The sequence below is a fragment of the Artemia sp. Qi Xiang Cuo genome, chromosome 21, assembly GCF_049724085.1.
Source record: "Artemia sp. Qi Xiang Cuo chromosome 21, ASM4972408v1, whole genome shotgun sequence".
Lineage (NCBI taxonomy): Eukaryota > Metazoa > Arthropoda > Branchiopoda > Anostraca > Artemiidae > Artemia > Artemia sp. Qi Xiang Cuo.
The window spans coordinates 26,435,254-26,449,493 of NC_142814.1; the positions used below are offsets into that span (position 1 = coordinate 26,435,254).

Genomic DNA, 14,240 nt, shown 5'->3' on the forward strand with positions numbered 1-14,240 from the left:
ATGACACATTACAACAAAAGTTTTTTCAGTTTGTATGTATAATAATTTTATTACGTGAAGCTGCAGTAAGACCAGTAGCTCTAGAGAAAACTAGGTCTACCATATGCAACTGCTCAAACAGAGATATTGTGGCAAAACAAATTCCGCTAGATGGAGTGAAAATTCAAATGTCTGAAGACTGGCTGCGAGTCCGTGGGCCTGATCCTACGTCTGAAGAATGGTTTTGTAATTGATGGAACAAACAAGATACAGTTGTATCTATTCAGTACTCTGTTCACCAATATATATCAATATACCAATCTTGTAGTAGATGATTTCTCCAACTGAGGAACAGTTATGCCAGCGGCTTTCTGAGCATTAACAAGCAGTTGGTAGTGTATATTCCTATTTGCGATAAAACAATACAGCTTTTGAAGAATGGAGGAGACAGATGCCATTCGTCTCAAGTTCTAAATACGATCACCCAATACAAGGTTGGGTCTATGAGCACGGCAGTGAATATAAATTGCATGCGGTGCAACTACTTTAATACCAGCTTGCATCCCTGAATGTGGCTGCTCATGACACTGGCTTTATATTTTCATAGAAAAATCGAAAAAAAAACACCAAATTTGCCCCTCTCCTTTTTGGATATCAAACAGAAAATTCAACCCCCCTCCCCTATCCAAGATTTTCTTGAATTAACACCAATTGGTAGGTCTCTTATTTGTTTTGTTTTTTCATGTTTTTCTCGTCTTTTTATAAGTTGGTTTAATCCAATACCCCCTCCCCTCCCCCTCCCCCATTGATAAGAACATACCCAAAGAAATAAAGAGTACATAATACGTATATATAGAGGGGATCACTGCCCCAGAATCGCGTAACCGAGATGTATTATTTTGTTACAGATTCTGGGTCGCCTTGTCTTATTGTAATGAAAGTCAGGCACCGTGGCTTTTACAACAAGACAATAAAAATGTGTCATGAAATATGAATAAGACTGCCAAATGAATATGTCTTTGGAATAAGATCGCAATAAATTATTGTGACATGCAGCTGTATCAGAAACGGATTTGTTTTAATCGAAAACACAGTTTTTTCACACTCAATATCAAATCAATATAATTGTGACTGCTGATTTGGGGCCCCTCCTAAAATCAGAGGGGGGCTATAGCCCCAGCCCCTCCCAAATGACGCCCCTGCTTAAGCTATTAATCTGTTTTCTTGCGTTTAATGGCATATATTTCTCTCTTTTTTTATGAAAAAAACTGGGGAATCCCAACAAATACGTCATATTATAAAGAACTGTCTAATAAAATCTTACATAGTCAATGCAGAAGTGTTGACAGTAAAGAGAAATGTGTCGCTTGTATTTAAGTTTTCATTCTGTTTTCGCCCACATGTCATATAGAATGGTTGATTTAAAAAAAATTATTGTTTGGACCTATCTCGATTGTAAACGATGAGTTATAGTTCCCCTGTTTAGGGGCAAAGACCAATTGGAGGGCAAACTAATACAACCCCTCCTCCCCCCTCCCCCCCAAAAAAATGCTATTTAAGGTTTCCTAACCTTGCTGATTACAAATTCCAGGCTAGTTTTGTGACATATGTGTCCAGAATCAAGCACTTTAAGTACACATTTCAGGGATCCATCCCATCATAAACCACCTCCCGCTCCAAATTTGCTTGTAAAGACATGTGTTATCTATCTCTTTTAATCAAACCACACTAAATTTATACTTTACAAAAGGAGACTGATTTCTTCCAAAATTGGCGTACGTGGATTTCTTAGCCTGCTACTGCTTATTACATATCTGAGGGTAGTATTGCAAGACAGATGTCTAAAATCAAAACACTTAAAATGAGTATTTCACTAAAGGCAGACATGCCCCACCTTGTTTAAACCAACGTCAAGTAAGACTTTCAGTATAGGCTTGGATGGTTCTCTTATCTCAGTATGACCTTTTAAGTAAATGTTTCACCCTGAAACTAATGTTATGAGACTAATATTGTAATATGAGTCCAAACTCAATCCTCATTAAGTACATATGTCCTTTTTAAGTGCCAAAACTTATCAAAGGACAGCCAACACCCCTTCAATGTCCCGTGTGTCCTTTGAGCCTCACATGGCACCAGAACAAATTTTCAAGATGACCGTTTTAGTCAAAATTTTGAATTATCCATAATTTTGCCTTTGGAGGCGACACAATAAATCTGGCCATAGAAGTAAGGGCCCCAGATACCTACTTCTAAGGACCCTAAAACCCAAGGTCCTCATCTGGGTTCTTGTGCCTCTTTTTCTTAGGTCAAAATAAATCACAGGAATGACTTTTGCCTGATCCGTCTTTGACAAGTTCGGACACTGCGACTTTTTTACCAGTTGATTCTTTGAGAATCTGGTAAAGCTTGCAGGTGTCATGAGCGCATGCTGCTTTTTCTAACGACAAAGCAATCTCTTCCCAAATTTCGTGGCGGCCCAGACGATCAGGGCGCTTCACCTGTCTACGCAACTCTTTCGTAGAATTCTTAGGGCCGCTCATCTTTTTTCTTTGCTCTCCGACTATTGACAAAGTTCTGGTGGTAAGCCAATTCTGTCGTTTTACTTTCGTTCGGCCTAGTATCTCTTTGTTCGGGGTCGCGGTTTTTCTCCTTATTCTTGTTAAGGGCTTCAAAACGCTTCGTCAGCTCCATGATTAAAGTTTGCTGAACTTCACTATCTTGCAGCTTGCCAATGTCAATTCCGGCATTTGGTCTGTTCTTCCTCCGAGCTGCAAACGCAGCAGGAGTTTTGCAAGAAGAAGCCTGTGATCAGACCCATTAGAACAATTAGAACAACGTTAGAACCATTAGAACAACGCGAGTCCAATACAAGTGTCTGCTTAAACAAAATTCCTCCTTATCTCAAAAATGTACTTTTTTGACTCTTGAGGAACCAGAATTTTTTTTTATGGAAAGACCCTAAATTGTTAGATATTAATCATTAAAAATTAGTTAAGATTCATGAATGAACATTCTGAATCAAAACCTTTCAAAAAAGTTTGTTTTTATTTCTAACAAATTTGGTATTCAAGGATTTATGAACTTGCTGATCACAAATCTGAGCCTAAGATTGCGACATCCAGATACAAAACACATTAAGTACATATTTTGCAAATAGTTACAAATTCTGCCGTTTTGAAAATCAGAGTTCTGCAAGGAATTTGAATATGTATGATTTGAGGAACCAAAATAGGACCTTTAACACTGTATCCACTCCAGAACCAACTCCCATCATTCATAAATTTGCTTATAATAGACATGTTGTAGCAATTTTGACCAGAAGCGCTAATTCACGAATGTATAGGGGACAAGGATTTTTTTTTTATAGAAGATGGAAAAAGGGTATTTTTCTAAATTTATGGGGGAGGGGGTATTTTTGTATTTTCTATTGTCTTCCAAAAAAAAAAAAATCGAAATGCCCCAATTGGAGCCCCTGCTTTTGACTCCTTATCAACAAGGGATCATTCAGGGAGAGGTCCTAAATGATTAGATATCAATCATTAAGTGTTTTTAAGAATGTTGTATGAATATTCCAAATTAAAATGTATCAAAATCGGTATTTAGGATTTCTGAGCTTGTTCATTTTAAATCTGAGACTCATATTGCAACATAGAATTCCAAGGCTAGGAATAAGTGAAGATAAGAAGGTAAGGTTGGGTAACGAAAAGATTGATCAGATGAACAGCTTTACTTACCTTGGTAGTATTATTAGTAAAGATGGTGGCTGCACTGAAGATGTTAAAAGTAGAAGAGCCAAGGCTCCGGGTGTATTTTTCACAGTTGAAGAAAGTTTGGAAGAATAGGAAGATAAGTCTACGAACCAAGATTAGAATATTGGAAGCTACAGTGATGACAGTGGCCAAATATATCTCTGAAGCATGGTCGCTCCGAAAAGCGGATGAAGATTTGCTAGATGTTTTCAGAGAAATTGTTCACGGATTGTTCTGGGCACCCGGCTGAGTGACCGTATTTCAAACAGTAGGCTGTAAGAAAAGTGCGGTTCAATCCCGCTTTCCAGGGCTATAATGAGAGAAAGGTTGAGATGGGTAGGGCACATTCTGCAAATGAAAGATGACATATTGCCAAAGATTGTGCTTTTGGGCCAACCGTCAAGGTCTAAACGGAAAGCAGGTCGTCCGAGGTTGGGGTGGGAGGATGTCATAAAGAATGATTTAAGGGAAATGTGAACTTCCTGGGAGGGCGTAAAGAGAAGGATCGTGCGTAGCTGTGTTGGCTTCAGCTGGCTTGGTGCTGTAGTGAGTTGTTGGTAGTAGTAGTAGGTGTTTGATTTTCACCAAAGTTGGTATTTAAAGATTTTTTGGATTATTAATTACAATTGCCGACTAATATTGCAAAAAAAGGAGCATGAAATGGCATCGGGGCTACTCGTATCACGACTTATCCTATCACTGTACTGTTCTTAGTAATTAACGAACAGAAATTAAATTGAATAAAAAGTTATTTTTTTCCCATGAAAATTGATCAGTTTATTCATTATACTAGTATTTAATAAATTTCCAGCAATAGTTTCTTTGTTTTAAGTCGATTCCTTTAAACATATATAAACACTCAATTGGTTTAGTTAAACTTTCAAATGACCTTTCTTTGGGTTTAAGGTTATGTTATCTTTGAAAGATTTTGTGTATGATTTTTCTGCTCTCCTGCCGTTTTAATGTCTCAACGAAACATGAAATTTTGCTATCAAACCATATGAGATTCGGGTCTATACACCTACAGAATCCTATTTTGAAGTTTGGTGTACAGGATCTTTTAGAGTAAAAATAAGTTTAAAGTCTGTAGAAAATTGCCGAAAAAAGTATATTTTTCCTATTTTCTAAGCAAGTTTAAATCCTTCTCTAGGATAATATCTATGTGATACCGTAATTCTGGCTTGGTGAATTGATGGTCTAAAAATATGGAATTTGGTGGTATGAGTATCGTGTCCTTTTGGTGCAAGTTACAGATGCAGGCTTGTCTCGAGATTGTTAGCTTCAGAGGGAACATTTACCTTAAGGGGTCTTCATATGACCTATGTTGTAGTTTAAGGGGCGGCAGTACCCGCACTCGATTGTGGTTATATTGTTTTGAAAGGCCTTATTTTCGCTACAGTTTCATTCCTTTTATAGCCTATAAATTTGATTCAAGTATGACAGAACAAAACTTTGAATTCATTATATTATCTTACTGTTCATTTGAGCAAAATGAGACTAGTATCTTCGGAGATTGAGGGGTTACGGCATTACACTTATTTCTGTTAATTTTTATTTCTTTTGTATTTGGCTTTGCGTTTACTTTAATTTCTGCTGTTTTTGCGTATCGGTTATTCATTCATAGTCATTTCTGCTCGTTACGTTTGGCATCTTATGCAAACTAGATTGTGCACGTTTCAACTTCTAAGTTTGCTTTTTATGAGCGAGTTTGTTTTTGTTCTTATTTAGTTAAATATGTTGATAACAAGTGAATGAAAAGTTGATGATGTTTCTGGATTTTTACCTGATGTGGGATGAAGTTTTCATGTTATGATAACACAATTCCTTTTTCTTTTTTTGCAGGTTGAACGTACTCGCTATTCGCTATTAAAGTATGAGTAGTAGGAGAACGTAGTAGCTTAGATGTCAATTTCCACAGAAATGTTCTATAGAATCCATTAGTTTAAGCTTTAGATTTGTGGTGATCAGGTTAAGTTCAGAATATATGCCCCGATGTTGTGTCAGATACACCGATGAGGTGGCCACGATTACTTGGCCCAATGTGAACTCTGGTTATTTACAAAAGCAATAAAAGGAATTTATTATAGATTAGTTTTAAAATCCAGAAGTTCTCTTTTGATTCTCTGGTTGACTGTTTCAGTTGAGGAGTTGATTAAAATAAAATTGATTGCATTTAATTCCCTGTCAAATGTTTATACGACCGTCCATTCAATAAAAACCTTATATACCCTCATAAAATAACTTAAAACTATGTCCCCACGGCACTAAGGGGTTCTGTGATCCCTAGAGACATTATTATATGTTCTTTGGACTATTTTGAAAAAATTTGCTATCTCATAATTTCAATCAGATGCGTTTGGTGAAAGGAGGAGCTTTAGGGAAGGGGGGTCACTTTTGACGCTTAAAAAGAAACTAGAATTTTCCGATTTTCAATTAAATGCGCCTCTTTTAAAGTTAAACAACCATCCCTTCCATAAAAACATTAAATAGCACCTGGGCATAATTTTCAAGTCCAAAGGCCTTGTTATATGATATTTAGACTATTTTGGACAGAATAGCTATCTCAAAATTTCAATTAGATGCATTACGGGACAATACTACCTGTGTGTGTGTGGGGGGGGGGGACGGCTGCCCTCCGGTCACTTCGACTCTTAAAAAGAGCACTAGAGCCTCTGATTATCAATCCAATGAGCCCTCCCCCGAAGTTTATATGGCCATGCTTTCTATAAAGAACCTTATTTGCCCCCAGGGCATAACTTGCAACCCTTTCCTTATGGGCAGGGGGGATTTGTTGTCCTCAGACATAATTTCCGGACCTTTCAAATACCTTGAACAAAATGGCTATCTCAAAATTTTGATTGGAAGTGTTTGGGGAAATGATGGGCGCAGAGGGGGGGGTGTCATTTGCCCTCTAATCACTTTCGACTAATAAAAAAGGCACTAGTCCTCAATTTCCAATCTAATGAGCCCTTTTTGAAGTTTTTACGACAATGCTTTCTATAAAACCTTATATACCCCCAGGGTATAACTTATAACTTTAGCCCTGAGGGCTGGGGGGGGGGGGGTTGTCTTACTCAAAGACCCTTCAACTACGTTCAACAAAATGGCTATATCAAAATGCTGATCGGAAGTGTTTGGGGAAATGATGGGCATGGTGGGGGCATTTGTCCTCTGTTCACTTTGGATTGTTAATAAGGGCACCAGCCCTCTCAATTCCCTATTGAATGGGCTCTTTTTGAAGCTTCTACGATAACACTTTAAATAAAAACCTTATATGTCAATGGAACAGGCTCGTGCAAGCCTTCTGCTGGATTTTAGTATGTTATTGTTATTACTGTTGATTTATTACATGTCAAGAAAAAAATATATAAAAGAAAGAAAATAGGATAAAAAGCGAAAGATCAAATGCATTCGAAACAAATGTATTAGTTCAGAAATGGTCAGATCTAATCACGTTAGCTCTGAAGCATATAGTTCTTCTTTTGACATCTGGGAAGGGGCTGTAATATGGAGTTCTTGTGCTATTTTTGTACCGCAAGGAGAACTGCTAAAAGAACTTAGGCATTTGTGTGTAACGCGCTTTGTATGACCTTCCATTGTCGTGAAAATTTCCCAGAAGGGATGTAGAGCTAATCGATGAGGAGCTACAGTAGCTTATAAAACCGCGCGAGCAAGAAACGATTGTTTCTAGCAACAAGTAATCCATATGATGCCTGAACGCGGAAACAGAAGGGGCGAATGAGAGGTGAGGAACTGCCCTTTACACCACCAATAAGAGTGACTCACGTGACTTCATCTTGGTATCGCCGATTTTAATAGTGATGTTACTTGGTAACTTATTTTCGGGACCATTGGCAAGGATTTCAGTCTTTGATTTGTTAAATCAAAGTTTAGTGGCATTGCAGGCTTCTACTAGTTGCTCATAATTATGTTGAAATATTAATATCAATCCGGATGCACGTGGAATATCATTGGCGAAGTTTAGCTATGAAGTATTGATCTATGGAAGTTGACGCCCATTTTAAAAAACCCCTTATTCACTGACCAACTACTAAGGAGCCAGCAAATAATGCAATCATTCATTTTGAGTCTACACTTCAGAGTAATGTAACTCTAGTGGCAAGGAATAATATAATGCCTTGAAATACTTTTCTTTTAGATTCTTAAGCCAAATATAATTCATAGATCCTATCGGTCATGTTCATAAACGAAAAATGTTTTGTTCAACTAATGCTCGATTTATACTTCAGATTTATACTTGATTTAAACACGATTTATACTTGACAGTATGAGTTCAGATTATAAAGAGTGCCTTTTATAATGCAGAAAGGTAGTAAAGGTCGTATAATTCGACTTTTTTAAACGTCTTCTTGTAACATAAAGTTTTTAGGTTGTTCAAAATCTGATTTTAAATGAGGCGATAAAGTAGCTCATTTTTTTTCCTATTTGTAGGCAGGACTACGACCAATTTGTGAGTTTATGACGTTTAACTTCTCCATGCAAGCTATAGATCAAATTATCAACTCAGCAGCAAAAACGTTCTACATGTCAGCTGGCTTTGTCAATGTTCCCATTGTGTTCAGAGGTCCAAATGGAGCTGCTGCTGGTGTTGCTGCGCAGCATTCTCAGTGCTTTGGTGCTTGGTATAGTCATTGTCCCGGTTTAAAAGTAAGATAGTTAAAAATTACAGTATTCTAATAAGACTTCAGACGGAAACTCGTTCATGACCGGAAAGCCACCACCGCCATCTAGTAACTTGTAGTTTGATTTTCCATCCAATTTTGATCAATATATTCTTCCTTTTTAAGCCATTCTGTTCAAATGGCAGGCTATTTAGTTGTTGGTCATTCTAAAAGACTGCTTTTGCAAACTAAACAGATTATTAAAAAAAAAATACCAATTGGCGTTCTAAATGTTCAATTTAGGCGTGGATTTCCTAATATTTCAGTTTTACTTTTTATGCTTTTGACTTGTTAGTTTTGCTTTTTATATTTCTGCCCCTATTAAGATTTAAGATCGATCTTCACTTTTCTTTGAAAAACTTCTTGAAATTTACAAAATTGAAGTTTTCCTGTAATGGATTCGTAGATTTTTTCCAATGGAAATTTGATTGGAAATTTGCTCGGTGAAATAGATATTTTGAAGCAAAGTTACTTCGGTGTCAAAGTTTGTAAGAATAACATGTTATTATGTTATTTATAAAGTTCTAATTAAGTTTGCCTTAAGATGAGACATTTAATATTGTTCTACTCAAATCTTCTAAGCAGGTAATATGCGTCTAAAAGTTGCTGCATGGTCGGCTTCATTCAATTCCAATCATTATTATTTATAGTACTAAAAAAAGAATTGCGTTTTCTGTCCCATTTTACATTGTTTGATTCTTTTTCTTTCTGTATAGTTTTTTTCTATTCTGTGTGCCTATTTGCCAAAAAAATCTTCAATCACAGTAACATTAAAACTACTGATGAAAGAGGGGCCCGCAGAAGGGTCATTAATCTTCATATATGGTCTTACTTACCATCCTTTCCTTAAACCTGTTTCAGTTTAAAGTATCTCTGTTGGAATATAATAAATTTATTACATTTAAAAATGGGATAATTTTTCAGGTTTTGACTCCTTACAACTCCGAAGATGCTAGAGGACTCCTCAAATCAGCGATCCGAGATCCTGACCCAGTTGTCTTTCTAGAAAATGAAATTGTATATGGCACACCATTCGATGTATCTGAAGAAACGATGTCAAAAGATTTTCTAATCCCTATTGGAAAGGCCAAAATTGAAAGACATGGTATTTTGTTTTTTCTTATCTTTTTTTTCTACATGGATTCAAGCAGAAAGTCTTACCTTTATCATCCCATACTTTATTTAATTTTGATTTCTGTTAGAATTCAGAAATTCATTTCCTTTCTGTTCTTAAAACCAATAATCGAATATCTAAATCATCATACTGTACTTTCTAGTTCTGCTGTCACCTAATTTCTTCTTCTAGTCTTATTATTACCCATCTAATGAACTAATATCTAGTCTAATTTCTTTCTAGGCAAGCACATAACCGCTGTATCATTTTCAAGATCTGTAGGAACCTGTTTAGAGGCTGCACAAGAATTAAGTGCTGCAGGAATTGATGTTGAAGTTATCAATCTTAGATCACTACGACCTTTAGATATAGAAACTGTTGTTAAGTCTGTCATGAAAACGAATAGACTGATAACTGTCGAGGGTGGTTGGCCGCACTCTGGAATTGGTGCAGAAGTTTTGTCCCAAATAGCTGAAAGTAAGAATCTTTCTGTCATTTTTAAATGTTTTCATTACTCGTTAGTACCAGTGCTTTTTGGGAACATTAAATTGGAATTCTGGTGGAACTAAAATAAAATCAGGGGTGAGAAATAGAGATAATCTTAGCCAATGATATCAAAAGCGCTTTGATTAGAGCGAATAGTTGAGATCTGAAAATCTTGAGTGCTAAGCAATGGAAAAAAGGAAAAATTCACTGCAACACCCCATAGCTCCTGTGTAGATTTCCAGATGTCCATTTTAGCCTGATTGACTGATTTAATATTATATAAAAATACTTTTGTGCTTCATTTTTGTTTTTCATTTTATTATCTAATCAGTATCGTCTTAGAAACTGTAAAAAATAATCATACGTAATATCTTGAGTGGTTTCTGACGAAATTTTTCAATAATTAGAAGATGCGGTTAGGGATACGCGAAGAGAGCAGATTTTTCTCTTGGCAACTTGTAAAAAAATAAATCTTTTCTTTTATATCCCGATAAAAGCTGAGCATGTGTCATAAAAAATCTAAATTTTATTTTCAGTAAATAGTTTCAGCTTCTGGTAAATGAGACAGGATTTTTATGTTAAAATTGAAGATGTAAACTACTGCTACTAAGCTGATTCTTTTCGCCAGTGATACAAGTCCTCTAGAGTTTTTGTCAGCTTTTCACTAGCCTACCAGGTACCAAGATAAATGGCGTGGTAACTACTTGGGAAAACTACCATCCATGGATAATTTTTTGCTGATCAGTTTTACCACCGAGCTCCTAGAGTATGGGGGCCTGGTTCTATTTTTGTGGCTACAAACATTGTTCGGTATATTGTGGCCCACGGAGATCATTCCGAAGGATTGATGGGCTAGAATAATCCTGCCACTGTGGAAACGGAAAGCACTCAGTAGCCAATATTCCAACCAAAGAGGAATATCGTTACTCTCCGTACCTGTTAACTCTTTGCATTGACCCTCTTCAGCAGATGCTCTAGCATACTTCGAAGAAATCGAAGAATTGAGCAAACAGGATTCATGCCTGGTTGTCCTCAAAGCGAGCAAATATTCACCTTGCGGCGGATAATAGTAAAGTTTCAGGAGCTTCGGCAGAAGGTGTTCATTGCCTTCTTCGGTTCGATCTGTCGTAAGGAACTTGCTGTGGCTCATACTCAGAACAACTGGTCTGCCCCAGAAGTTCTACTCTTTCTTCGAGAAACTGTGTGAACAAACGACAAGTTTTGTCCAAGTCACCGGGAAGCCTAGCCAGCCATTCGATATTTGTGCAGAAGTTTAGCATGGATGTGCCGAAGCTCTCGAATTATCTAACTGCTTCACAAGTCTGGCGCAGTCCTGTTGTCAGCAGCCTCACAAAAACATTTAATGCATCTAGTTTAATTCAATAAAATGCAATCAATACATGTAGGTAGTGCTACATTTGGCGCAGAAACTTGGACAACAACCACCACGGTTCTGAGGAAACATGATGTGACTCAAACTAAAGTACTCTGATCAGCTGGTACGAATTTATCAACAACAGCCTTAAGACCCGTACAGTGAAGATTCTATTTTCCCTGCAAGCAGTGCAGCATACGCTGAGATGGTTCGGCCATCTTCTAATTCCAGAAGAAATCCCCTGTCACATCGTCTCTGATTTTAACCCTGTGGTTGAGTGGTGGAAACGACGGCGTGGCCGTCCAAGGATGAGATGGTCTGATAGCCTACATCAGTTCTTAACTGATGCCGGGCGTCCTGAAGGAGGATGACGTCTGCTTTCTTGACACTGGTCCCAAGTCGGCCGGAGAATTAAGTAAAGTTTTATCGGGGAGTTGCTGCACTCCCTCATTGATTTTGTATTATCGGAACAGAAACCAATCCAGTTTGTTACTGTTTCTTTTTTTTTTTTCACCAAATATCAAGCTGCCCGGATATAAAAAAATATATTAATGCTATTCTAGGAGATTATTCACTTACTGGGGTATAATAATACGGCTTAATTTGGTTAACCCAATCCTTAGGCCGCTTCACCCTGGTTGATTGTGTCGGGCAAAAAGAAGTTGAACAGCAAAGAATTTACCCCTGAAATAAATCTGATCTGGACTACATGTATTGGTTTTTAGAAGAGGAAGTTTTATTCTGTAACCCAAACAAGAGTGAGCCAAGGAAAACAATATTCCAATCTTTGTCTGTTAATTTTGCATTAACGGGAGCAGGGCCGTATCCATAACAAACGCGTAACAAAAACGCTTCCGTTTTTGTTACGTTTTTACGAATCAGACAAACATTTCGGAGAGGGCCCCCTACCCCTCCCCCCCGTGGATACGGCCTTGAACGGGAGTCACTCCCCCTATCAAGTCTTTATATGTTATGACTTGGGTCAAGCGCTGGCTTTTAATATTTTTTTTAGTCCAATTCCGAAAATGGCGAAAATTAACATCAAACGAACAGTGATTATCTATTATTGTCAAATATTTACAGTGCAATTGGTCGAAATTGTGCCAATAGACGCAATTGTCGTAACCAACCTATCAAGTTCTGATGAAATTTCATGAAAATTTCTGATTTTTGCAAATTTGATTTTCGGGGAGACCGATTTTCTGCCGGGAAAATCCCCAAAAATGCAACTATCATGGAAGCACTGCAAGTGAAAGTCCCGAGCTGCGGATCGTAGCGATCAAAAATAGGCGAGTGAAGGTGCCCCACAGGATCCCATTGAAGTGGTGTGAACTCGACATTCACTATTACAAATTCAAGGCCGAACTGGTTGCAGTTGTTTAATGTTCAAAAGTCTTATTTGCTTTTTCTTGCTGTTGGAACTAAGGTGCCCCACTAGACACTCTATTGGAAAGGAGGGGGGGTGGAGGTAGGCATAACCGAGTGGAACTTGAACCTGGAGAAGAAAACCCCTCCAACTTCTAATATGGACAAAACCTCAAATTTCCAGATTGTTTCTTTTCCTCTTTTCTCCTTGACATTTACAGCTAACATTTATGCTTTATAAACTAGCACATCACAAGTTTGATTGTGTTTTGATCAGAAGTGTTGCAGCTTTTCTGATTTAGGATCAAAATGGATTGTATTTTCAACATCTTTTGGGCATAGAAATTGAGACATGTCTTTTAAGCTTAACAACGCTGTGTGAACTATCGCTTATAATTTATTCTTCTTTTAGGTCAGGCGTTTTTCTTCCTGGATGCTCCTCCTGTCCGCATCACAGGTGCAGATATCCCCATGCCATATACTAAAAGCTTAGAAGAGGTTGCATTACCCCGTGCACAAGACTTTGTTAGAGTTGCTAAAAAATTAATGAACGTTCAGTAAAAGGTTTTTGTTAAATCGTTGTATATTTAATTGTTGTTCAAAAGACTTTATTCTAAGCAAAGGAAATGGTTATGTCACATGTTTTATTTATTATTCTGGATCAAATACAATTAGGATTTTGTCCATTTTAATTGAAATTGAACGTCGGTATTTAATTTCTATAGCATGCAAAAATAAAAGTTATTTCCGGTGTAGTACGGAATCAAACTTGACGAAATATGTGATTGTATCATTTTGTTGAGCATTGTAACAGATTTGTGAAAAATAAAAGCTCTAACTGTGAATAATTTCATTTTTTATTTTTAAGTTGTTTTAAAGAATTTTTACTGTATCCAGAAATAGATTCTTGAAAAGCCAGCCGAGGCATTTGATTGAAATCATAGTCACAAAAGCCATGTCCAAGAAGGAAATACATTTCTTTTGTATGACAGGATCTGTATTTGCAGTAAGTAAGGATCTCAAAAGTCCAGTTTGCTGTCTTCTCTCTCAATTAAAAATTCAAAATTGCAAGGGATTTGCTGTCATGTTTCAGAAAATCCACAACGTAGTCTACCAAAGGCGGATCTAGAGCAAAATATTGGAGGGAGGGGGGGGCAATGTGACAAGGGCGCCAAATAATTAACAAAGTTTTTTTAAAATTGACAAAGTTTTTTTTTAAAGTTTTTTTAAAGAGGAAAAAACAAATGAGAGGGCCAGAACAAATCTGGGGGGGGGTGGATTCTGGCCCCTCTTGATCCGCCTCTGTAGTCTAAGAACTAAAAGTATAAATGCAGGAAAGAGCGAGAGGAATGTTGTGTTCAGTTCTCCAAGCACTGTCAGTACCAAAGTCACTGTGGTTTGTCAAGTTCGTTTGCATAGATGCGTTGTGCTAAAAAGAAAATAAAAGATAGGATAGGCAGGGGAGGGGGCGAAGAAATTTGTCTATTGGG

The 14,240-nt window shown here is 37.2% G+C and overlaps 1 protein-coding gene across 1 annotated transcript in view; it reads left to right on the forward strand.

Moving 5' to 3' along the window:
- Nucleotides 1–13,357, forward strand: part of Pdhb (Pyruvate dehydrogenase E1 beta subunit) — a 30,018-nt gene extending 16,661 nt beyond the window's left edge. The window contains exons 3-6 of the mRNA XM_089107254.1: nucleotides 8,181–8,396; nucleotides 9,335–9,515; nucleotides 9,768–10,001; nucleotides 13,163–13,357. Of these exons, the coding sequence (XP_088963380.1) occupies nucleotides 8,181–8,396; nucleotides 9,335–9,515; nucleotides 9,768–10,001; nucleotides 13,163–13,311 (780 nt within the window). The 3' untranslated portion in view covers nucleotides 13,312–13,357. The remainder of the gene's footprint in view (nucleotides 1–8,180; nucleotides 8,397–9,334; nucleotides 9,516–9,767; nucleotides 10,002–13,162) is intronic.
- The last annotated feature ends 883 nt before the right edge of the window (nucleotides 13,358–14,240 follow it).